Here is a 25,657-nt window from a genome sequence, read left to right as displayed (position 1 = left end):
GCAGGAACAATGGCAGCAGCAGGTACAATGGTAGAATCATGGCACAATGGCAGCAGCAGGTACAATGGCAGCAGCAGGAACAATGGCAGCAGCAGGTACAATGGTAGGATCATGGCACAATGGCAGGATCATGGCACAATGGCAGCAGCAGGTACAATGGCAGCAGCAGGTACAATGGCAGCAGCAGGAACAATGGCAGCAGCAGGTACAATGGTAGGATCATGGCACAATGGCAGCAGCAGGAACAATGGCAGCAGCAGGTACAATGGCAGGATCATGGCACAATGGCAGCAGCAGGAACAATGGTAGCAGAAGGTACAATGGCAGCAGCAGGAACAATGGTAGCAGAAGGTACAATGGCAGCAGCAGGAACAATGGCAGCAGAAGGTACAATGGTGGCAGCAGCATTAATTGCTTTCTCCTCTCCACCCCCAAAGGTAGGAGACACAGAGATTCAGTTGTAGGGAGGCAAGACTCCAGCACAAGGTATACTGCCAGAGGATCAGCTCTCTTGGCATGTCTGAGCATCAATGTCCAGGAGGCACAGGCTCTCGTGGGAAGTCACTACTGAAACCTGCAGCCATTTGGAAGTAGACCGGGGATGGTCCAATAGACCAATGGATCGGGGTCAAATATTGCCAGTGAAAAATCAGATGCCCATCACTGGAGGAACACTCTCCCTCCTCAAAGTCTCTGCCTTTGACCAAGGTTGTGTAATCTTTTCTACTGCAACGAGAGAAAGCAGTGAGTTAAGAGTAATAGAAATGGCATTTGTGGAGAGGAGGAAGGACACCATTTGCACTGAGTAGCTGTAAGTGAGAGTGCAAGAGGACAATAGGATCACAATGAATGTGAGTATGGGCTACACAATGGGGATCCCTTTGTCTTCTAGTCTCAGTGCGAGCAGCTGGGTGTGAGTACAGGACAAATCTGTGGAGGGGGAACTCAGAGAGACTCCTTTGATGCAGGCAAATGGGTTTTCTCTACAATAAATAGATTATATCTGTTCAGTAGCTCTTTCTTCCTCCACTTCCTCTGGCAGGATATGGTTCTGCCTGATGGGCTTCCCTCTCAGTCTCAGTTACTTTCAGCAATCAAGCTCTATGCCATTAGCCACATTGTAGTACTCGTGGGTTTGGGTTAAGTGAAGGCAGAGGCTGCCTGTTGTCCACTCCTGCCTGTGGCTGGAGGAGGAAATCTAAACAGCAGCAAGTGCTTTGTAGTGTTTCTTTTGAGATCTCTCCAAAAATGTACACTACAGAAGAGCAGTCACACTGGACTCAAAATACTATCTCTGCTTCTCCCCACAGACCTGCAGAGTTTCTCCAGTGTTCCATCTGTTTGTTTCAATTCCAAGCATCTGCAGTATTTTACTTTTATGAAGGCTGCAGCATAAAGGTGTTTTTTTTCATCCACACTGTAAGGTAGTTAGAATTTATAAAACAAAATCATAAAGCTATTCTTGCAATCTGGGTTGAAAGTACTGGGTCATGCCCCCAAATATGAATTTACTGTTCTTATGGAAGGTAATTGAGCTGAAACATTAGCTCTGTTTCTCTTTATAGATGATGCCTGACTTGCTGAGATTTCTAGCACTTTTGTCTGTTTCAGATTTCCACACAAACAAACACTGGATTACACTGTTGCTGTTCTAAGTATTAATGAAATAAAAACAGAGATGCTGGGAATCTGAAGCGATCACAGAGAGTGCTGGACAAACTCAGCAGGTCTGGCAGCAGCTATGGAGAAAGAAACAGAGTTAATGTTTTAAGTCTGATATGACTGTTCTTCAGGAATCCACAGATGCTCCCAGACCTACTGAGTTTCTACAGCACGTTCTGTTTATGTTAATTAACAGCCACGGTAGTTTACTTTTATCTCAATGTTATTGCTATATGCTGCATTTATCAAAGGACGTCTAAGACCAGATGCCAACAATAGATGTTATTATTTGACTAAGATTGTTCTGTGATAGTTTGGTGAATTTAACTTGTGAATCTTGAGAGGGGATGATCAATACCATGAAGGATTGAGGGCCGAGTGTTCGGGTGGGAGCTGAAGCAGGATAAAGGGACTCAGGACTAGCCCATTCTTTACCAGCTAATTGACTTAAATATTACGATGCTCAAAGGAGGGAAGGAGGTGAGAGTGGGCAGGCTGCTTTTTCACCAACTCTGGATTGGAAACGGAAGCAAGAGGTGATCTCCTTTGGGGAATACCTTGTGTACATCCCGGGAACAGCCTCCCACGGTGGTAGCTCCCCTTTATGTTCCTGTGGCTCTCAAAACCTGATCCCTCCTGAGCCTCTCCCACATATCCCTCTCTGAGCAAAAGGTCAGGGTCATCTCAGCCTGGAATTCATGTTGTCTTCTTCATGGGACTGTCTGCAGCCCTGGCAGTGGCCCCTGCTGAGGTCTGTACTACTGAGGTTGCAAGGGCAGTTGGCTAGTCTGATTGGCAGGCAATTCTCAAGGGTGGGCCTTCATCCCAGTGAGGGGAAGGAGTCCCATGCTGAGCCTGTTTTGGCTGCATGCAGTGGTTTCTGTTTGTCAGGCAGCCTCTTTCTCTGTGCAGAGGTGAGGTGGGAGGGGTGGGTGAGAGCAATAGGTCCCTTACCCAAGGAGAACGTTTTTTGCGCAGTTGAGTTATTGTGATTTGAATGGCACTGCCTGAGAGAAAGGGTGGTGGCAGCAGATACAATGGCCAAATTTCAAAAGGGAGATGGATAAAACATCAAGTAGGGAAAATTACAGGGCTCCAGGAAAAGATCAGGCCTTGTGCGACTAACTAGATATTCAGTCACAAAGGATGGATACATCAGGAGAAAATAAGAGCACAACTCCACCACCAATCTACAGCATGAAAATGTCGCAGCCATATTTGAACTGTCATGTTCCTTGATGTTCCTTTTGAGATAAGGAATAATATACAGCTTAGGAAGAAACATGGGTTACAATAAGGTTGAATCAGTGCTGGCTTGGGGATTGACAACACGTGGAGTTGACTGTAGTTTATGAAATGCTTTGGGTGCCTTTGCAAAAGTTCAATCTATTAAAGTTGTTTTGCTAGCTGGTAACCCCTATATATACCAACTATGTCTCCTGCCTTGTAATCCAAGTAATACTGTCGCTATTGCACAGTGAAGTTGCTCTGCTCTCTGTTTCCCTTGAGAAATAGATTAATTGAATAGCCTGTGCAAACAAGTAATCTGTGACCTGTGTGATCCAACTGTGCGCTGCAGGCTTCTGGCATACTGCTGCTTATGTAGACTATGCAGTTATGCAGCAGTTACCTTGGCACAGTGATTGCTGCACGGGACTAGTTGGCAAAGTTGATAACAGTACTGTGTTGAATTTTGTGACAGTTTTTTTTGTGCAAGCTCAATGCATCTCCATTCAGTTCTGATGAAATTCTTTCTGCTGCTGATTATTGTTAAAAATGAATTATGTCGACATGGTTGTGTGGCATGTTTTCTCTGACCTCCAAAAAAACCTGTCAACCAGGATCAGATGCCAAAGGAATACTCATGTACATCACTGGTCTAAAGCTTTTTAGGGCAAAGATGCCGATGACAAAGAATAATATTTTTAAAAATGATACAAGCAGGTATAATTTCCTTTCTGCCTCAGTATAGAGTGAACATGTTCACCAGCAACTGCCTAATGTTGAATTACTGACGAAGGAGCAAGTTGTTGGAAATAGCTCATTTTTAGGAAATTGTTGATTACATTTTAGCTCAGGGCTCGATTAAAATGTCTTTTCTTTTTATTCATTCATGACATGGAGGCTAGGTCAGTCATATCAAAGGGCAGTTACGGTCAAATCACATGGCTGTGGGTCTGGAGACAAATGGAAGCCTGATTTCCTTCCTTAAATCACAGTACCGCATAGTTAGTTAAGTCAATTAACTGTGTTAACATGGCTGCCATTAGACAAGCTTTTTTTAATTTGAACTCAAATTTCACCACTTGTCATAGTTGTATTCAAACCCAAGCCCCGCCCTCACCACTATGCCACCTCCTACACTCAAATGGGTATTGAGAGGAAAGTAGGAGGCCGATTATGTTGACACTCTACCTGAACTCCAAAACAATATCAAATAATCACAATCCTGACAACCATAAACATAGACATATGACTTCCACTTAGTCCAAGCAGTTAGGTTAAGTCATGTGGCTTGTAGGAAGTGTCCTTTTTTATAGAAGTGCCACACTGGTCCTTCAGTGACCTTTAAAAAAACGGTTTCTGGTATATGTTCAGCATCTCTGTGAACTAATTTTCATAAATCTCAGACATGACTCCTCATAAAGTATCAATAACTAATCCACTTTCATAACAACTTGAATGCTAACATCCTGCTGGTCAGTCACCTAATGAGGACAGAACACTATAGTGAATCACTGCATTGTAAATGTACTTAAATCATCATACATTGTGGGATTTGAAGTCAGTGAGATCTTTCAAAACAGTTCTTAATTCCATTATTAGCTCCCTTCAAGCTTCATAAATTAAGTAGCCTGATGTGGCTCCCACAGTCTTCCAAAATCCACTTAAATGGATGAAAATATCAATGTTAAGGAAATTTCTATTTAACCTATGTGTTTAAATGTTGATCCCAGTGTCACTTTATGTGAGAATTGCATTACAACCCACGACAGTTCTCACTTGTGAGAAAATTGAGTCAGTTATGAATAGCCTGACTTTAAGACTGTGAACCTGCTTGTGAATCTGGGCCTCCGGACATGAGTACAGACAGTGTCGGGAGGCAAAAATCTGTCAGCTAAATTGCAGTACACATTCTCTGTAAGCTTTGCTTTAGTATTGTCAGACAAAGGATGACTTGATGGCCAATTACAGATAAGGTAAGAAGCATGTGACTAGTCAAATAGAAAGCTAAAGTTATAACTGCTGTAATCAAACCTGGGCTCTTTGATCATTTAGACACAAACTTAAAGGAGCTCACTACTTGGTATCCTTTCCTCTGCAAAATCCAGCGGCCTGTCCTCCTTCTCCTCTTGCTTGAGGTCACACATCTCCTAAAAGCTCTCCCCTGATAGGTGGTGGCAAGGGTTGCTCCTCTTAATGATGAGGCTATGGGGGAAGCTGCTTACTGCCATGAATTTTGATACATGAAGGTCTGCTCCGGAGAGGTCCTGTTGCAGAAGCATTGCTTGGCATGGCCAATGGTATGATATTCATCACTCCTTGTGGCAGTACTGCTCCCATTGTAAGATAATAAAATGTGAGGCTGGATGAACACAGCAGGCCAAGCAGCATCTCAGGAGCACAAAAGCTGACGTTTCGGGCCTAGACCCTTCATCAGAGAGATGAAGGGTCTAGGCCCGAAACGTCAGCTTTTGTGCTCCTGAGATGCTGCTTGGCCTGCTGTGTTCATCCAGCCTCACATTTTATTATCTTGGAATCTCCAGCATCTGCAGTTCCCATTATCTCTGCTCCCATTGTAGGCAGGTTGTGCAAGTGTGCATGGGTTCTGGACTACAATCATGAGAAATGTCTTGTGTAAATAAGATGAAAGTTGAAACATGCTCAAATGACTTTAGTTCATCATCCTAATATGTGTGCAAGGAAAAATAATGGAATTCCTACTGAAGGATAAATAGAAAAAATCTATAAACTGAAAGAAAATATTGAATAGCTGGCAATTTAGCAAGAAAATTCCATTGATTTCACTGAATAGGTAACAGAAACACTACACTTGCATGATACAGTCGAGATACTTTATGCAAATTTCTGAAAGGTTTTTGATAAGATATGATTCATTTTGTTAAATCAAAGAAACCACAAAGGTAAGTCAGTGTCAGATTAGTGGGAAGGCTACTGGTTCAAAATAATTTATTTGCAATAAACAGTGCAAAATCTTTTAATCTGAATTAGACGGTTAATTTGAATTGGGCAATTTGGTGATTGAGTAAAATTTTCTCATTTGTGATGACTCTGGGAACAGTAGGGCTCGCTTCCAGCTTGCTACCCCAATAAATCATGACAACAACCAGCACAGAGTTGAGAAGGGAAAGTCGTGTGTCTCTATCAAGATTGAATTGTTGGAGGATTTAACAAGGAGGTTTTTAAGAGGGCAGTACATTATCTGTGGTTTATATGGATTTGAACAAAGCGTTTGGCAGATAGTTCAGAAAAGTAATGGTCTATGGGGTATAAAGCAAAGTAGCAAGTTGAATCCAAAATTAGCTTAGGGACAAGAATCAAGCGTAATAGTCAACAGATATTTTTCTGACTGGAAAGTTATTTTAAGTAGGTTCCGCAGGGCTTTGTACCAGGTACTTTTCCTTTTGTGGTAGATATCAATGATTTGGAATTAAATGTAGAAGGTAGGAAGACAGATATAAAATTGCAGTAGATATAAAATTGTTGCTGCAGTTGATAGTCTGAAACAAAGCTGAGGGAAGATGGTAGGAAGCTCTCAATACACTAGATAGCAAATAGGAAACAATCCTGTGAAGTGTGAATTACTTCTGGCAAGATGACCGCAGGGTAAGTCATTCAATTCGCAGTTCACTCTGCTCGCCAGTTCACTTTCTCTTTCCTTCTTTGTCTTTTTTTTTGCCTAATTTTCTCCTCCTCTGTAGTTATTCTATTACCACCTCCACCTTTTATCCACTTACTGAAGGAGTTGGGAAGGAGCTGGGTTGGGACCAGAAACCACATGGCAGGAGCTGAATGGCGTGGGTTATGTCCCACAGCGATGGCGGATCGAGCGCAATTCGGAGCTATGGCAGCAGATCAAGAGCAGACCAGCAAGAATGGGCCGGTGAGGCAGCGGTGACGAGAGCATGCTGGTAAGGCAGCTGAGAGTGGGCTGGTGAGGCAGTAGTGGTGAGATCAGACCAATGAGGCAGCCAAGAGTGGGCCAGTGAGGCTGCCCAAAGCGGGACACTGGCAGCTGCATGGCATGGGCTGGAAAGCTCGTAGCGGGACTCTGGCAGAGATATGGTAAGGGCTGGAAAGTCCTAGTGGGACTGCAGCTGTGGAAGGGAATATTGGGCTCCCTTAAGATTTTAAAAAATTTTATTTTAAGTTAATGCAAATGGTGTCATGTATGTACAGCGAAGGTACACACTTTCCACCGTATTTTTACATTGAATACATGTCAATAAATGATTCAATCAATTCAATTCAAGTATAGCAAAGCATGGGAACACTTAAGTGGTAAATATTGAGAAGTGCAGAGAAACAAAGTGACTATGGAACTGATGTTCGCAGATCTCTGAAGTTGGTTGGGCAGCTAGAAAAAGCAAAAAGGATACTTGCTTTATTATACATAAAAATTACAATTTGGAAACGAGTCTTTCAATATGAATAGCGAACAGTCTTAACCACTGATCCAAGCAAATAATTTTAATGACAGTTAATCACACTGTCCCTAACTCCTGAACTCCCTTTATCCAAATGGTACTTCAGGAATTTGGAATGTAATCAATCTCCCGGTTCTAAAAATAATAGACCTTATTCTTCTGTAACATTTTAACAGAACATTTTAATATTCATCTTGAAAGATTCATCACCTTGGTGAAAACTTTTTCGTAATAAAGGAAGACAGAAAATGCTGAAATTACTCAGCACGACTCTGTCCATTGATGCTGCCTGATTAGCTAAATATTCCTACCATTGTCTGATTTCAATTCAGATTTCCAGCATTATATAGCTTTTGAGGTCGTGCAAGGGATTATTCATCAGAATGAGAACAAATAATTGTATTCCATCAAAGAAAGCAGTGCCTGCTTAAAATGAGAGCATTTAGGTACCCTCAATGTAACGCTGTCTTTTACCTTATGGAGTTGCATGGTAACTCAACCATTACTTTCAGTTCAGATCATAAATCTTCAGTAACTTTATTTGTCTTTTCTTGTTGATCAGATTGCACTATACACTGATGCTGCTATAAGTATGGTAAAGTTATAAGGCAAACCATTTATTGCTCTCTGTGGTGGACATTTTTACAACAACTAATTAAACCAACCTGCTGAAACATGCAGAGAAGAATCCTAACTAATTACATCTCTTAAAAGGTACTGTTTAACTTAATTATTTTAACAAACACAATATAGGATGACAACAGCTGTTGTGTTACCTAACTGATTATATGCTCTATGAAATTGTATGAATTAGTATCAATTAGAAAAGCCTTTGTTTTGAAATGCAGTGTTTTCTATTTCCAGTGAAAGTTACAATGGAAAAGGGTTACATGGGCTATTGTAATTTAACAGTATGTTTGCTTCAACTTAACAGCAATAGGCCATTCATCCCAGCGAGTCTGATCCATCATTCAGTTAGATCTTTTTTTATCAACACAATCGTGCTTGATCTTCTACCTTAGTTCTACTTGCCTACACCATCTCTATATCCCTTGATGTCATCAATCTCTCAAATTCTTTTTTGAACATGTTCAATAATTGAGCTTTTACAGCTCTCGAGGATAGAGAGCTCCAAAGATTCACCACCCTCTGAGTGAAAAAAAACCCTCCACGCTACTAGTGTTGATCTAGTTTACCCAGTCTATGTGTAAATTTAAATCACATTGATTACTTTATTAACTACATTACGTGCAACTCTAATTTCCTGATTAAGACCATGCCTTAATGTAGTCACTACAGTGCAGTGACCTATAGACAACTCCCAATGTTTGTTGCCCATTGCTATTTCTTAGCTCCACACAAACTGATTCTACACTTTGTTCCTTTATTCTAAGACTCTCTCTTACAAATCTTGTCCCTTATGAAGAATGGGATTTCAAGTCCTTTTCTATTTGCATATCCCTCCAAAATGATGAATATCCTTGGACATTCCAGTCCTAATCCTGATTACGCTTGATCTTGATAATCTTGATAATAGCAATTAAATTAAAGGCCTCCACACTTCTAACCTGTGGATATGATTTAACTGCTTTTTAATCTTCTTCCTATCTCCCTGAAACCTGCTTTCAGAACCTCATCCCCCTTTCTACCTAAGTCATATGTAAAAATTTGGCCCACGACCTTTGGTGGTTCACCTTTCCCCAGAAGAATGTATAGCACCCATTCCCTGAAATGCTTGACTCTGTCAACAAGGCTTGACTCTGTAAAGCTACAGAAATGCCTGTAGGTTCCCTTAATTAATGAATCCCCTAAAACAACTGTTCCAACCCTCTTCTTCATCTCTTCCTGCACAGCTGAGCCACCCCTGGTGCTACGAGCCTGGTCCTGACTGCACACTTCTGAGAAACAAATGCCCTAATCAGTGTCCAAAACAAAAAGAATAATTAGTCAGCAGGACCTCAAGGGACCCCTGCACTTTCTGCCTGCTTCTCTTGGGCTGCTTGGCTGTCAACTCTCACTTTTTCTGTCTCCTTACTTCTAACCTGTTCTGTGACAATCTATCTAAATATGCTATGCATGTAGCTCTGAGCCCAGGGCACCAATCTGAGGAAATCCTCCAAAGATTGAGATGACTGACCTCTGACAACTACAACCATTTTCTTCTATGCCAGGAATGACTCCAATCAGTGCAGATATTTCCATGATTCCCATTAACTCCACCCCTTCTAGGGTTCCTTCATGGTCATTACAACCATGATGCCAACGGCAGTCACTCTCACCTCCCCTCTTGAATTACAGCTCTTTTTTTCCACTTTTAGACCAAAACTGTATTGAGGTCAGGAGTCAAGTGATTCTGATGGAATGCAAATGGAGCATTAGTGAGCAGATTATTGCTGCGTAAGTGCCCCTTTCAGCACTTTGCAGATGATCAATAGAAAGGCTGATGGGGCAGTCAGTAGCTGGGTTGGATTAGGAGTGCCTTTTGTGCAAAGGGCATACATGGGCAATTTTGGGGAGATGCCAGTCATTGTAGCTGTGCCAAACAGTATGGCTAAAGGCATAACTTGTTCAGAAGCTAGGATGTTAACAGGGCCCATAATGTGGGAGCATTACATGGCTTCAGCTATTTCTTGATATCATGTGGAGTGAATCAAAATAACAGAAGATTGGCATCTGTGGGCGGCACGGTGGCTCAGTGGTTAGCACTGTAGCCTCACTGCGCCAGGGACCCGGGTTCAATTCCAGTCTCGGGTAACTGTCTGTGTGGAGTTTGCACATTCTCCCCGCGTCTGCGTGGGTTTCCTCCGGGTGCTCCGGTTTCCTCCCACAGTCTAAAGATGTGCAGGCTAGGTGGATTGGCCATGCTAAATTGCCCATAGTGTTCAGGGGTGTGTGGGTTATAGGGGAATGGGACTGGGTGAGATGCTTCAAGGGGCAGTGTGGACTTGTTGGGCTGAAGGCCTGTTTCCACACTGTAGGGAATCTAATCTAATCTAAAAGAGGAATGGACATGGTTTACTATTTGAACCTTTGGCTGAAGATGGCTGCAACCGTTTTAGTTTACAATTGTGTACTGAAGTGCTGCGATTCATCATTATTAAGGACATTTGTCAAGTCTTCTCCTCTTATTAGTTAACTTCCCACCACAATTGATGCCTGGTTGTTTATATAGTCATTACTTGCTGTGATCATCAACGTCTACTGTAAAGATTGTATCAAGGAAAGCCAGGTAAAACACATAGAATATGAGTGTTCTGATTGGGGCTACTAATCTGGTCCAATTAGGGAGCCTTGGCTGATGGATAAAAACAAGACTGTCAGATGTTCCGTTCACTCTGACAGCTGGATCAGTGTCAAGGACTCTCCATGTGAAAACAAAGGGTGTTGGGATACCAGTGTCTGTGAAATTATTTTGGAGTGCAAATCCTGACCGGTGTGAAAATTTGAGTTTATTTACTGTGTTCTGGTTATGATACACAAAACAAGTCTTGTCTGGGCTTCACAGCTTCAACAAAGCTAGCCCAGCAGTGGTGTACCTGTGAGGTCGGGAGTTTTGTGGGTTACATCATGGTAACTGTAGTTACTCTGCAATGTAACAGTATGCTGCATGAGAGGAGATGACTGACCATCAAGCAGTCAAGAAGAAATAGGCAGGAATTGGAGGATCCCCAGCTTACATCTCACTCTCCAACCAGTATTTAGTTCTGGTCTATCATACCGTAGCTCTCCCAGCTGTACCAATAGCAGAGGGCACAAAGAGGGACTAGAGAAAATTAGTGACATGAGATTCAATGGACAGAGGATCAGGCAAGCATTTCTGCAGGCATTGATATAAATCCAGGATGGGATATTGCCTGTCCAGTGTCAGAGTCAATGATATCACTGAATTTCGGCACAGCACCCTGAGGGAAGAAGATGAACAGCCAGCATTCCTGCTCCACATTGGTACCAACAACATAGATAGAGAGTGACGTGTGGTCCTGCAATCCAAATTTACAACACAGGACTTCAAAAGCAGTAAACTCCAGATGCCTCATCGTACCATGTCCAAGTGAGTACAGAGGACACAGCAGATGGAACAGTGGTTGGAACAAATGTTGCAGGAAGGAGGGCTTTACATTCTTGTAGCTTAAGATCAGGTCTTAGGGATTGCAGACCTGCGCTAAGTAGGCAGATTAACCCTAACTAGGGCTAATATCTTTGTGGAGCTGATATACTAGTGCTATTAGGGATCACTTCAATTAAATTGGAAGTTGTGAGAGAATCAGGAGGTATACATGAACAGGGATACCAAAGGTGTTCTGAGGAAAAATCATGATAGACTACAAATGTTGGAGATAATGGGAACTGCAGATGCTGGAGAATCCGAGATAACAAAGTGTGAAGCTGGATGAACACAGCAGGCCAAGCAGCATCTTAGGAGCACAAAAGCTGATGTTTCGGGCCTAGACCCTTCATCAGAAAAGGAGGAGGGGGAGAGGGTTCTGAAATAAATAGGGAGGCGGGGAGGCGGACCGAAGATGGATAGAGGAGAAGATACGTGGAGAGGACAGTATAGTTGGGGAGATAGGAAGGGGATAGGTCAGTCTGGGGAGGACAGACCGGTCAAGGAGGCTGGATGAGGTTAGTAGGTAGGCAACGGAGGTGCGGCTTGACGTGGGAGGAGGGATAGGTGAGAGGAAGAACAGGTTAGGGAGGCAGGGACGAGTTGGGTTGGTTTTGGGATGCAGTGGGGGAAGGGGAGATTTTGAAGCTTGTGAAGTCCACATTGATACCATTGGACTGCAGAGTTCCCAAGTGGAATACGAGTTGCTGTTCCTGCAACCTTCGGGTGGCATCATTATGGCACTGCAGGAGACCCAGGATGGACATGTCGTCTGAGGAATGGGAGGGAGAGTTAAAATGGTTTGTGACTGGGAGGTGCAGTTGTTGATTGTGAACCGAGCAGAGGTGTTCTGCAAAGCAGTCCCCAAGCCTCCGCTAGGTTTCCCCGAAGTAGAGGAAGCCACAATGGGTGCAGTGGATGCAGTATACACATTGGAAGATATGCAGGTGAACATCTGTTTGATATGGAAGGTCATCTTGGGGCCTGGGATAGGGGTGAGGGAGAAGGTGTATGGGCAAGTGTAGCACTTCCTGCAGTTGCAGGAGAAGATGCTGGATGTGGTGGGGTTGGAGGGGAGTGTGGAGCGGACAAGGGAGTCCCAGAGAGAGTGGTCTCTCCGGAAAGCAGACAAGGATGGGGATGTAAAAATGTCTTGGGTGGTGGGGTCGGATTGTAGATGGCGGAAGTGTCGGAGGGTGATGTGTTGTATCCGGAGGTTGGTGGGGTGGTATGTGAGGACTAGGGGGATTCTCTTTGGGCGGTTATTGCGGGGATGGGCTATGGGGAATGTGTTGCGGGAAATCCGGGAGACATGGTCGAGGGTGTTCTTGACGGCTGTGGGGGGGAAGTTGCGGTCCTTGAGGAACGCGGACGTCTGGGATGTACGGGAGTGAAATGCCTTATCCTGGGAGCAGAGTCGGCGGAGGCGAAGGAATTGGGAATAGGCGATGGAATTTTTGCAGGATGGTGGGTGGGAGGAGGTGTATTCTAGGTAGCTGTGGGAGTCGGTGGGCTTCAAATGGACATCAGTACAAATGTTAGCTTTGCTTTCATCTCCACAGATGCTGCCAGACTTGCTGTGTTTCTCTAACATTTTGTTTTATTTCAGATACCCAGCATCAGCAGTATTTTGCTTTTATTCCAGTTTTGAATATATTAAATGGCACAGCCTCCACTCTCCTCAAGTGAATGTCACAACCTATGATTCTTATTGAAGAAAAAAAATCCTTCTTACCCCAGACTATAAATGGGAGACTCCTAAGTTTTAAACAGTCAATTTTTCTCCTCTGTTCTTTTTGTAATTTGTTGACCATGACCTGAATTGGCTGCTATTTTAGACGGAGGGAGTTCAAAGTGAATTACATTGGTCTTGGTCTGGAGTCAGAAGGAAGCCAAACCAGGTCGGAATCAAAAATTTTCCCTCCTGAAAGATCATTACTGAACCAAAAGTTATTTGAAGCAAAAGTTAGTGATCAGCCAGCCTTAATAATGATCAATCAACCTTAACATCAAGATCACATTTTAATCAAGTTTGGCACCAGGAATCCATAGTAAAACTGGAATCAATGAGTATCAGGGGAAAACTTTCTGCTTTTTGGAGTGCTACCTGACACATAGGAACATGGTGGTTATTGTTGGATGTCAGTCATCTCAGCATCAGGGCTTCATTGTGGGAGTTCCTCAGTGTAGTGTTCAAGGCCCAATCAACATTAGCTGCTTCATCAATGACCTTCCCTCCATCATAAGGTGAGATGTGGGGATGTTCATCAATGATTGGAAAATATTCAGCACCATTTGTAACTCCTGAGATACTGAAGCAGTCAGTATTCAAATATAACATGACCTGGACAATATCCAGGATCTCAGTTCTGAGGAAGAGTCACCGGACTCGAAATGTTAACTCTTTTTTCTCCTCCACAGATGCTGCCAGACCTGCGGAGCTTTTCCAGCAACTTTGTTTTTGTTTTTGTTGTTGTTGTTGTTGTAATATCCAGGAGTGGGCTGACAAGTGGCAAGTAATATTTACTCAACACAAATGCCAGGCAATGTCCATCTCCAATAACGGACAATCTGACCACCACTCCTTGACATTCAATGGTATTACCATCATCAAATCCCCCACTATCAACATCCTGGAGGTTACCAGAAACTCAATTAGATTTGCCATATAGATATAATGGCTACAATAGCAGGCCAGAGGCTAACATCCTGTGGTGAGTAGCTCCTTTCATGACTGCAAGGTCTGACTTGCAAGGCACAAGCCAGGAATGTGATAAAATGCTCCCCACTTGCCTGGATCGGTGCAGCTCCAACAACACCCAAGATGCTGGACACCATCCAGGACAAGGTAGTTTGCTTGACTGGCACCACATCCACAAGCATCCATGTGCTCCACTGCCAACATTTGACAGTGGTATTCAAAATCATGCGGTATCTGGACTGAATAGGTATAGTGAAATTTCCCATTCACAAAAGGGTCAAGAATCAAAGGTCATTGGCAAAAGAAGCAATGGCAAATTGATAAAGAAATACCATGCAGCGAGTGTTTTGGACCTGAAATTCATGGCATGTGAGCACAGGAGACAATGTCAACTGTACGTTTTCAAGGGAAACTTGATCATCAGAAAAAGAGCAATTCACGGGGCTACAGACAAAATGTAAGCGAACATGCGTCAGAGGATGGGCACAAACAAGATGGGCTGAATGACTTCCTTCTGTTCTTTGACTATTTTATGATCCAACAACATGTTTCATTCCATTGAAAAAAACTCTCAGCAAGTTAAAACTATATGAGTAACTTTTGAGCAATGAACCTATGTGGCATGTACTTGCAAAAGGAGCAGTTTGTTAATTAAATGCACCATAATATAAGCAATTAAAATAGACATTATCCGAAAAGTACTATTGCTTTCTGTCCATTCTCATAACTTCCACAACAGAAATCTGTTGGCCTTTCTGAATTCAAGAAAGAGTAAAATACAACACAATTTTTGTTATGGTAACATCAATATAATTGTTTTAATATTGTTATGTTAGAATCTTTCTGATCTCCAAATGTAAGACTTACATCATACTTTTATTGCTAGCTATGAAGATGAACTAAATGTTCATAGCTCTATTTCCATTATATATATCTGCAGTATAACAAATTAATTTAATACAGTACATGCCAATTCCCAACTCAATTCTCAATATAATGAAAATAATTTTGGTGGCTGTTGGTTTATGACATATTGTTTATACATTGAAATATTTCTTGGTGAATTATATTGCAAGTTCTCTCTTATTTACAAAGGGTTTTGTTGATGTTAAAAGTCTTTTTTATTAAGATGTTGTAATTAATTGCTGTCTATTTACATAGTAGCATGAAGCATAAATGAAGACAAATGGATTGCCTCCTTTTGTTCCTTTGCTTTTAAATAAACTGTATAAAATATGCACTTCCTTATCAGAGCTAGATTTTTGAACATTTTCCTTGGTCAAAATGTACAATTGTAGACCCTAACAAAAGGAACCTTCAGAACATGGTCTGAATATTTCAACTAAAATGTTTGCACGATGGTAACAGACATACGAGCCCTGACCAATTTTGAGTTGGGTAAGAGCTGAATAATATTACTTGCATTCTGTAGCATATAATTTCAATGCTCATTTTACAATTCTTGGGTTTAATGTGGGTATTGGCATGCAAAGCAAACACAATCGTTACACATTTTCAAGATGATTTGCAGTTTTAAGGGTTAACTTACTTGTTGATCAAACTTTCTGGTGTTGTTCCAGAATTTCAAACCTTCCTTGGTATGTTGCTCTTTTACTTTTCTTTTAATTAATGTACAATATTCAGCACTATTTGATCTTTTAGACTGTAGCTGGAAACAATGTCACATATTAAAGAAATAGAAGACTTTAAACTTCAATGGGTTCTGCATAAATATGGTACTGTACATTGGTCAGGTATAGAATTTGAAATTTGATAATTAAAGTGTTTTGAATTTTGTGCTGTAAGAGCACTAAAAGAATATGGGATTTTCATCCTACATTTCATGTTACTTGTCAAATTTGCCTGCAGTCCTGTGAGCAGATGCTGAAATAGGGAAGCCAGGATTGATGCAGTTTATCTGATCTTTTGCACTAAAGTTGATTTTTATGTGTATTTCTTGCTCCTTGAAAAATTACATTTGTTAATATGTATTTATAGAAACCGCTTTTCTGTTTTCAACTCCTTCCCTCATTATACTTGGGGTCATCTTGAGGTTGGTTGATGACATTTTTGCGTCTCCTCCTTCTTCCTGACAATTCCTTCTCCATCACTTGGCTCAACCTATGTACTCTCACTGCAGCCGTGATTGTAACATTTCAATCTCTTCTTAGCTACATTTTCCGAAGTTTCTACAATTTTCACTGATTCTCTGATGTGCTGACTACTGATTTTGTTCGTTCTTGTTAATCTACACATCCATCTCAGCATCTACGTCTCATTAGTATCCAGGCAATTTTTTCCCTCTCTTCTTGAAGTCAGCCAAGTTTCAATTTCCATACTTTCATATTCTGCCACCACTGACCCCCCAGCATTTGCAACTAGTCACTTTCTCCAAATCTGTGCATATAATCTCTTTACACCTTTACTCTTATGCTCTTTCTAAGTCTCAAACTGACAGTATAAACTGGATTGGGTCTGGGACAAGAGGTCACAGTCTCAGGTTAATCATTTAGACATGTAGAAATATAGAAAATAGTAGCTGGAGTAGGCCAACTAGTACATTGAACCCACTGTGTCATTCAATACAATCATGTCTCAACCTCCATCTGTTTCAGACTGAGATGATGAGGTGAAATTTGGTTATTTGGAGAGTGGTAAATCTATACAATTCTCCACCACGTAGATGATGGAGGCCAAGTCACTGTACATACTTAAGCAATAAATAGATTTCTAAACACTTAATGGATCAAGGAGTTTGAGAAGACTGGGAATATGGCAGTGTGATAGAGGGTCAGTTATGATCATTTGAATACGGAACAGGCTCAATAGCTACTTCTGCTCCTATTTTCTACATTCTTGTGGATTTTTTTTTCTGCTGAACTTTAGTGATTTTCTCCATTTTCCTAGACACCCACTCTTGAACCAACTACATGGCTCAATGTCAACTTTTAAACATTCATTTCCATGACACTTCCTGTCTCACTTTTTCAGTTAGAATATCTCCAGTATTCAGGATCTTCTGTGCTGGTCCTTGGGTATATGCTGTCTTTGGCTTTGAAACTGTCAATTACTACCTCCTCCCATGTGTTATTTCTTATTCTTGGCTCACATTCTTTTTTTAACAGATGAATATATGAATGCAGGTGCTCAAGAATATTTCTCACTGAGTATTTCTTTCCCAAATTTGTATAGTTTTCACGACTAATTTATCACATGACCATCTTTCCAAAAATTTCTAAGTATCTGTTTCATCTTTATGTAATTAAGATCCATGAAAATTAACTTCCATTTATACAGCTGCCTATCACTTCACTATACATTGAAATGAAACTTTCTGTACCGTTTGCACACATCACAATCATGATTGTTGATTAGTATTAGACACAGTCATCCAAGTAAGGAAATTCAGAATAATTACAAGTATTTTGCTTCTGTTGATGGGTAGAGCAGGTTTGATCAGTTATATGGTCTGCCTTTATGGCTATTTACCCAATGAAACATTTCGTGGAACTATGTTAGGAAGAGGGCAACAGAGATTTGTAAATGAATGAGATGGAGCAATACGCCTTGACTGCATCTACTTTGATTATGAAAGTTGAACACGAATGTATTGAGTTTATGTTTTCAAATCTAATAATACACAAATATCCTCTGTTATGAAAACATAGGAATATAAGAAAGAGGATCAGGAGTAGGCCATCTGGCCCATTGAACTTGCTTTGCCATTCAACAAGGTCATAGTTGATCTATCTGTGGACTCAGGTCTACTTACCTGCCTGTTCATCTCAACCCTTAATTCCCCTATTGTTTGAAAATCTATCTATCACATTCCATGAGGTAGCTCAATTGCTTCACTGAGCAGGGAATTCCACAGATTCACAACCCTTTGATGAAGAAATTTCTCCTCAACTCAGTCCTAAATCTGCTCCACCTGATTTTGAGGCTTGGCCACCTAGTTCTAGTTTCACTCATCAGTGGAAACAACCTCCCTGCTTCTATCTTATCTATTCCCTTCATAATTTTTTGTTTCTATAAGAACCCCTCATTATTCTAAATTCCAAAGAGTATAGTCCCTCCCTTATAAATCTCAACTCTGGAATCAACCTAGTGAACCTCCCCTGCAACCCCTCCAGTGCCTACATCCTTTCTCAAGTAAGGAGACCAAAACTGTACACAGTACTCCAGGCATGGCCTATGATCTACAGGGTTTCATGTATATGGCAATAATTTACTGGTGAGTTCAGATGACAAAGAAGCACATTACAAGGTGCATGAAGGAGAAAAATATATAGCTTAGAAACTGTATCCTAGTAGTGCTTAGACTCCAGAAGCAATTTATGTCTCCACCATCACTTATAGTAAACCATAAAAATAAAATGTCAGAAAATTTGTTGGGTGAGTTATCACATTCTTTATGCTCACACCTGACAAACAGTAAAACACTAGACTTGAGAAATATACTCACATGATCTTTTACCTTCTGAAACAAGCAAACTCAAAATAATTTTGGTTCTTTGCATGCCCAAAGTAAACCTTCCCTTTTGTTAATCTCACTCAAACAGTGGAATTCATGCAGAATGATAACTATTTATCCGTAATATAACTGACACTAATTACATACAGTGCTACTTTTTGAATTTGAATGGAATTTCTATTTTAAATATAATTCTATAAATGCAGTGGCAAAGAAAATTGAGATTTCTCTTGTGTTAATGCATTTGAAATGTATAGAACTAAAAAAGTGATTCATTACTGTCCATAATAGATGATAATAACAAATTTGTTAGATCCAATGGTGCCTCAGTTCTCATCAATATTTTCAAAATCTCAAATCTCCTTCATTTGTCTAAAACTAAATGCATCATTACACCTGGAAATGACATTCTAACATTCCTCCACACTGTTGTCAAAGGACAAGAAAAATCAAGTGATCTGTTTGATAAGAGATTTCTTCCTCTCCTTCCCACCAGTTCCTTTATTTCAATTGCAATCTTCCTTATTTTTATTCATAGATATGGAGATATGGTTACCTTATTTTAAATGTTTCTGTTTTACTCCATATATTGCGTCCTTCACAAGCTCTTCCATGATATTACATTGAAAATTCATGGTTAAAGTCCCCAGCTTCTCAATTCATCCCTAAGACCTAACGTCCTTTTGACTCCGTCAGTCTTTCTAATTTCACTGAAACACTTGACATCATCCATCACTAGTTGGCAATTTTCTTTATCTACCCTTTTCAATCATGTTGCTGGACTTACAGCACTGAGTTTTGCCCTTTACCTTGACTTTTCAATTAACAGGCGGTGTCCCTAGTTACAGGTGTGAATATTTGCTAATACAATTTTCTTGCTAAACTTGTAGACGCCACATTCTGGATTAGATCCACTGTGGAAGTGGGATATGGGAAGTCGCAGGTATTGCAGTGGTTTGCAACTAGTCTTATCTCAAACGTTACGTTATCAGCGCAAGTAGGATCTAGATAATTAGGGTCAGGTCTATGAAGCCCCCTGCATAATAATCGTATTATGGGTATGATCAGTCGATGGCACTGAGAGGTAGTGAATTATTATAATCACCAGATGGCGGTATTATACATTCTAGAAAGTTAAACACCTTATTATAATACTACTCACTTTGAGTAGATTTAAGCAGCCGGAGGTAACGAAGCCACATCTACACAAGAGTAGTATACTGCGATATAGTTATTGCTCCAGTTGCCGAACAAACTCATGTAACTCCAATAAATGCAATATTCGGGAAATGGCTCCACACTCACCATCATCACCGAATCCATGGGAACAATGGGGCGATCACGCATTTCAAATAGATAAATATGTTTAAAACAACACGCTTGGAGAGTTCATTTCCACAGACCGGTATTTAAAGAGTGCACTCACCATATTGACTTCAGAGACCATGTCTATGCTGGCAATATCTATGTTCATACCAACGTCCACAGGGAGACCTTGAGGTAAACAATACATTATCTAATTGTGATATTGCAATCCATTTTCTTTAAAATAACATCGGTGTACATCACCGCGGGCAGCAGATGTTGCACTGCTGCGGTTAAATCTTTATTATGTATATACAGTAAGTCTTGTTTATTTGACTCGTTACTGACTGCTGGAGAACAGGAACTACACACAGATACATGGGACTATAACGAGAGGAGCTGATTTACCTCCGAAATCTGGTCTTAATCGAATGTCATATCCCTTCAGCAAGTTATCCACGGTGTCTTTCACGTATGACATGTTGTTGGACTCATTAACTCTGGGGGGGGGGAGAAATGTGGATTTTATTGGCACTAAATGTGAAGCAGAGAAAACAATGACAAGGAACGGTTAGAGATCAGAGCTCACCTCTGGGCATTGCAAACCATGGCCACCATCACGGGGATCGTCAAAATCCCGAAGCATCCTCTGTCCTGAACTCTCCACATTCCTAACTTTGATTATTGAAAGGTCTTTTCAGCGAAGATTCAAGGAATGCAACTTAGTCCAAAGCAGTACAATAATTCCGAGGCGCTACGCATGCGCGCAGCTTCCACAACATCAAACAGACTGTTTGCTGTGGAAACAATTTCACTTGCAAAATAGTCAAACAATCAGACCCTTCGAGGTATTTTCTTTCTCTCTCTCTCTCGCAAATGATTACAGGGTTGTTATTATGCTAATTAAATCACAAGGTCTCAACTCGGTGTTAGCTGAATTACCTTCAGCAGGAAAGACGGAGCGTGGCTCCAATTTGTATTGAGGTGGTGAGACTGCTTCAGGAAGGTGGAACGAGATTGAAAAGCGTGCCTTGGTCCAATGTAGTAAAGCTTTTCCAAAGGTATACCGCAGTGTTACAATTTCAGTGAACAATGGGGTAAAGATCACCTCAAACACTGACCGAGTCGTTGTTGGCAACCGCTTTGAATTGTTTACTTACGCTCAAAAAAGATAGACGTGGCGAATTTGGGCACATTTCATTCTGAAAGGGGCGCCACGCAACGCAATCCCAGCGTTTAAAATCGATAACGGTAAAAAAAAATGGTGACGAGCTATCAAAACAGAGCTCAGGATCATCTCTGTTTTTAAATTGTTACAATATTATCGCCACGAACGCATTAGTCGAACCCTCTAAGAGGAGGCGACGTTAAATACATGTGACTGACTTTGTCTGTAACTTTACTGTTTGACTTTGGAACGTGCAACCTTTCATCTGAATGAGCAAAAGCACGCATCAGACCGATGCTGGAAAACAGTTGAGGAAGGGTCACCGGATCGAAATGTTAACTGATTTTGTTTTTCTTCACAGATGCTGCCGGACCTGCTGAGCTTTTCCAGCAACTCGCGTTTTTGTTCCTGATTTACAGCATCCGCAGTTCTTTCGGTTTTTATTCCAAGTGATTTATGGTGTGCCATAGACTGTCCTTGATAGCTGGGTGAGATGAGTGAAAAGCATTAGACAACGTGAGAATGTTTTTATTTGGCACCGTTTGTTTCCCCATGCGGACTACACGGTTATGAAACTCCAGAAAACCAGACTGCTAGTCATGCAACGTCTTTGCGTGACTCGATTTAGTGCAAAACATGGGGTTTCACCTGGTGCAAAGCAGTGCACACCCTGAGCCCTGGGTCATAGGAGCTGAGTAAGGCGAGGGAATTCAGTTCCCTCGTATCGTCAGCTCAGCTCCAAGCCCGAGTGCCAGGAACTGTGCACTCCCCTTCGCGGTAGTGAGGACGATCGAGAATAGGAACAACAGGAGAAACCTTTAAAAAAAGACAGCAGCTCAATATTAGCTGCAGAATCTATCGTGGGCAGACCAGTGACAACAGATCCAATCCCAGGTTAGCTGCCTATCAATGCCTATCCATACATTTGACCGCAAAACTATCGCAAGGCGCCTGTGCAAAAAAAAGTGCAGGAACTGCTTCATCTCTACGTGTTCATCTCAAAGCAGGAATGTGTGCCTTGTAATTGCCAGCAGCTCTCATCGACCTCCCCCCCCCCCCCCCCTTCCCCACCACCACCGACATTTGGCACTCCATGCAGCAGGTGATAGAGCAGGAGAGTGAGTTCCGTGCTAATGCTTAAGTTGCCGTTCACTTCTGACCTTGTGCTTGCAGCCTGGCGCCTGCCAAAGGTTTGGGGAAGCGGCCGGGCTGATGCGAGAGCCTTCGCCTCTTAGTGAAGACTGCCAGGAGGAGGAGGGGGAGGGAAAGACAGGGAGGGAAGTACTCCATAAACACCAGTGTGTTTTCTCACGGCTGTGATCTCTCCTCAGGACAAGGCAATTGGCGGCTTGCAAAGGGAAGAAGCTTAAAGTATGGCATGCAAAGATGGTTCCAGCCAGGGAGTCTGTGATCAGGATGTCTTACAGTTACATTTCCACTCTGCTTTACTTTATCTACGTGACAGCGTGGTAAGTAAGGGAAGGACAGCGGCTCTGCCGCCTCGTTTCACAATTGTTTGGGCAATGTACTTGCTTTGTGTCTTTGTACGGCGCAAAGGACTAAAAGATCGATAAGATAATAGGTGGCCGGTCAGAGCTGCCGCCTTGTCGTTATCTGGTCACACCAGGTCCCTATCTTCACTTTCAGTATCGGTGAGAGCTCACCAGAAATCAAGAAAGATGAGAAATTATATCCAGAAAATTTTACTCGTATACTGGACAGACTCCTGGACGGATATGACAACCGATTGCGACCCGGATTCGGGGGTAAGTTCGCACATATGTTTATTTACGACCTTTATAGCTTAACTCATCAGAGCATCTTGCCTGCTCAGCATTTACGTTTTTACTTGGAAAACTGGCTGTATTGTAGCTTTATATCTCGAGTATGATTATAAACAGGGCAGTTAGTTTACCCTGGGGAGGGGTGGGGTTGGGTGGATAAACATGAAGGCGTCGTTGATAGGAAGCAGAGGGGTGGGGGGAGGTTTGTTGGGAGAGAGTTGATGGCGATACTAAAGGTGCAGGTAATATCGCCGAGGTTTTAGCAGCTAATATGGAAATCAGTGTTTGAGGGCAGTGCATCCGCTTTCTCGTTTCTTCTGACTGTTACCACCTTTTGAAAACCTTTGCCAGGGACACAGGTTTATCTGGACATATCTAGAGGTGTGCAGGCACAGTGGGAAGATAGGCAGACCAGCAAAGTTGAGATCGTGCGCATTCATGCTGTGAAAAGCCTATAACTTGGTCATACTGTCAATAGAACTTGGAAAGAATACCCGGAATGTATCTGGGAACGAGAGGAAGATTGCAGGCTGCTGCATATTACCGGAATTTAGGAAGAGCTGAAAGTCCAAGAATCCACATGTTCTTGGTCAGCTCATTGGGACCGGTTGCTGTCGGAGAGAGTAAAAGTGTTTCCAACGTCTGTTCCACAGGGGCTGTGACTGAAGTGAAAACAGATATCTACGTAACAAGCTTCGGGCCAGTGTCTGACGTTGAGATGGTAGGATTTCATTATTAAAACTTCAGTGTTTCAAGTGGACATTCCACCTTCAGACTCTTTGCAAAATGATATTTAATTGGCGCGTGCATTATCATTTACCCAAAGCGGTTCATATTAACATTCAGATATGGGGTCAATGTATTCCAATGTATCTGGAGAAGCCATACATACCCACTTAAAACATTTACCTCGAAAACAAACCACATGCCTGGAAAATGCTTCACCATTCATTTCACTTGAATAGAAAACGGCAAATAAAGAGATAAACCTGACTGCTTGATGTAGCCCATGTGGATTTTAGCCCTGCGTCCTATTGTGTAATGTTTCGAAAGACGCTGAATATTAAATAATGCATTACACAGGAACTGTGTAGATTGCACAGAGGCATGATGGCACTCTGTATGGAATAAGTTAAGTAAACGTTATAATATTAAATATGTTTTTAAAGCAGCTTCACACATTACACGACAGTGTTTTACTTCAGTCATCCATTTTTATGCTTCTTCCCCGTTTCCAACCAAGGAATACACAATGGATGTGTTTTTCCGCCAAACCTGGGTGGATAAAAGACTGAAGTATGACGGCCCTATTGAAATTCTTCGCCTTAACAACATGATGGTCACTAAAGTCTGGACACCTGACACGTTCTTTAGGAACGGGAAAAAATCCATTTCCCACAATATGACCGCTCCAAACAAACTATTCAGAATTATGCAGAATGGCACAATTCTGTACACTATGAGGTAGGATTTCCACATTATACTGTATAAAGTCTTTAATGCCATTACTAAAGTACTGAAAGCAGCTAATTCCAAATATTAAAATAATCTGATGTGATTTTCATTTTTAATTTTAGACTTACCATTAGTGCAGAGTGTCCTATGAAACTGGTTGATTTCCCAATGGATGGCCATGCTTGTCCTCTTAAGTTTGGAAGCTGTGAGTTTGCCTTCTTCTTGACTTAATATATTGAACTTCATTGGTACCGTTCCTTTTTTATTTATTTGGAATTGTGCACATATTTTAATAATGCGGTGACCTTTGGGGAAATAAATTTGTGCTTGTCGCAAATAAAATTCAATTATGTTCTAATTTCTTAAGACAAAAGTAAATGGTTTAATACCTTAATTCTGTGCTCGGAATTGTTTTGAAGAAATAAAGCAAACAAACAGAGCAAGTAGTTGGAAATTTTGCAAAGTGATAAAAAAGGGAGAATGATTGTCATTGTATTTGGAATGATCATTGACCCTCCAACATAATTTTCTTTGTAGTTGAGTATTTGTTTTATTTTATTTAGATTACAGTATTAACATCAAAATAGATTTGCACACTATCAGAAAATAGCTTGAATATGTAGACAATTTTGGAATAGTTTTAAAATAAAGTTCACACGAACCATACTGAATAGGTCTTTTTACCCACATTTACTTGGTCGGGAAAGAATTTATGCAGTATTGTTATAAGTTCACTATTTCCATATGTTTCAGATGCATATCCTAAAAGTGAGATAATATACACATGGACAAAAGGTCCTGAAAGATCAGTGGAGGTACCCAAAGAATCTTCTAGCTTGGTGCAGTATGATCTTGTTGGACAAACAGTATCTAGTGGCACAGTTAAATCCATTACAGGTAAAGGCATAACTTTATGGAATTTTCAATAACCACCACAATCTCCAAACATCTGAGTACACTTTGAGATTTATTTTTGTGAAATAATACATAATTATTGCCAGATTGTTAATGTACTTCTATCCAAATCAGTTCATCAAACTTAAAACCGAATTAATACTCATGGAATGGAGTTCTTTTTCATTTTTAGGAGAATATGTGGTGATGACAGTCTATTTTCACTTGAGAAGGAAAATGGGCTATTTCATGATTCAGACTTACATACCCTGTATCATGACGGTTATTCTCTCTCAAGTGTCATTTTGGATTAACAAGGAATCAGTTCCGGCTCGAACAGTTTTTGGTATGTACCTTTAATCCATAAGCAGTGTGCTGGGTCATTTCGTTTTAATTCTCTGTCTCTCCAGCCCATGCAAATCAAAGTGTTAAATTTCATT

The 25,657-nt window shown here is 41.3% G+C and overlaps 2 protein-coding genes across 10 annotated transcripts in view; one reads left to right on the top strand and one right to left on the bottom strand.

Moving 5' to 3' along the window:
• Positions 1–21,043, bottom strand: part of LOC125452898 (gamma-aminobutyric acid receptor subunit beta-1-like) — a 274,999-nt gene extending 253,956 nt beyond the window's left edge. The window contains exons 1-3 of the mRNA XM_048531861.2: positions 20,506–21,043; positions 20,325–20,416; positions 20,038–20,105 (exon numbers count right to left, since the gene is read on the bottom strand). Coding sequence (XP_048387818.2) covers positions 20,038–20,105; positions 20,325–20,416; positions 20,506–20,585 — 240 coding nt within the window. The 5' untranslated portion in view covers positions 20,586–21,043. The remainder of the gene's footprint in view (positions 1–20,037; positions 20,106–20,324; positions 20,417–20,505) is intronic.
• The window catches only part of LOC125452861 (gamma-aminobutyric acid receptor subunit alpha-4-like), a 66,146-nt gene continuing 60,326 nt past the window's right edge, over positions 19,838–25,657 (top strand). For 3 of the 9 annotated variants that reach the window (XM_059647597.1, XM_048531794.2, XM_048531848.2), the window contains exons 1-8: positions 21,162–21,572; positions 22,416–22,553; positions 22,732–22,850; positions 23,522–23,589; positions 24,112–24,332; positions 24,446–24,528; positions 25,077–25,220; positions 25,411–25,563. In XM_059647597.1, the coding sequence (XP_059503580.1) occupies positions 21,541–21,572; positions 22,416–22,553; positions 22,732–22,850; positions 23,522–23,589; positions 24,112–24,332; positions 24,446–24,528; positions 25,077–25,220; positions 25,411–25,563 (958 nt within the window). In that variant the 5' untranslated portion in view covers positions 21,162–21,540. Of the gene's footprint in view, positions 20,112–20,657; positions 20,765–20,826; positions 20,978–21,161; positions 21,573–21,633; positions 21,979–22,143; positions 22,203–22,415; positions 22,554–22,731; positions 22,851–23,521; positions 23,590–24,111; positions 24,333–24,445; positions 24,529–25,076; positions 25,221–25,410; positions 25,564–25,657 lie in introns of those variants that run through there. The other 6 variants (XM_048531801.2, XM_048531808.2, XM_048531824.2 and 3 more) reach the window with 6 other exon arrangements.

Source organism: Stegostoma tigrinum, chromosome 1 (genome assembly GCF_030684315.1).
Source record: "Stegostoma tigrinum isolate sSteTig4 chromosome 1, sSteTig4.hap1, whole genome shotgun sequence".
Classification (NCBI taxonomy): Eukaryota; Metazoa; Chordata; class Chondrichthyes; order Orectolobiformes; family Stegostomatidae; genus Stegostoma; species Stegostoma tigrinum.
Note: the sequence above shows the minus strand (reverse complement) of the source record. Positions and strands in the feature narration are given on the sequence as shown.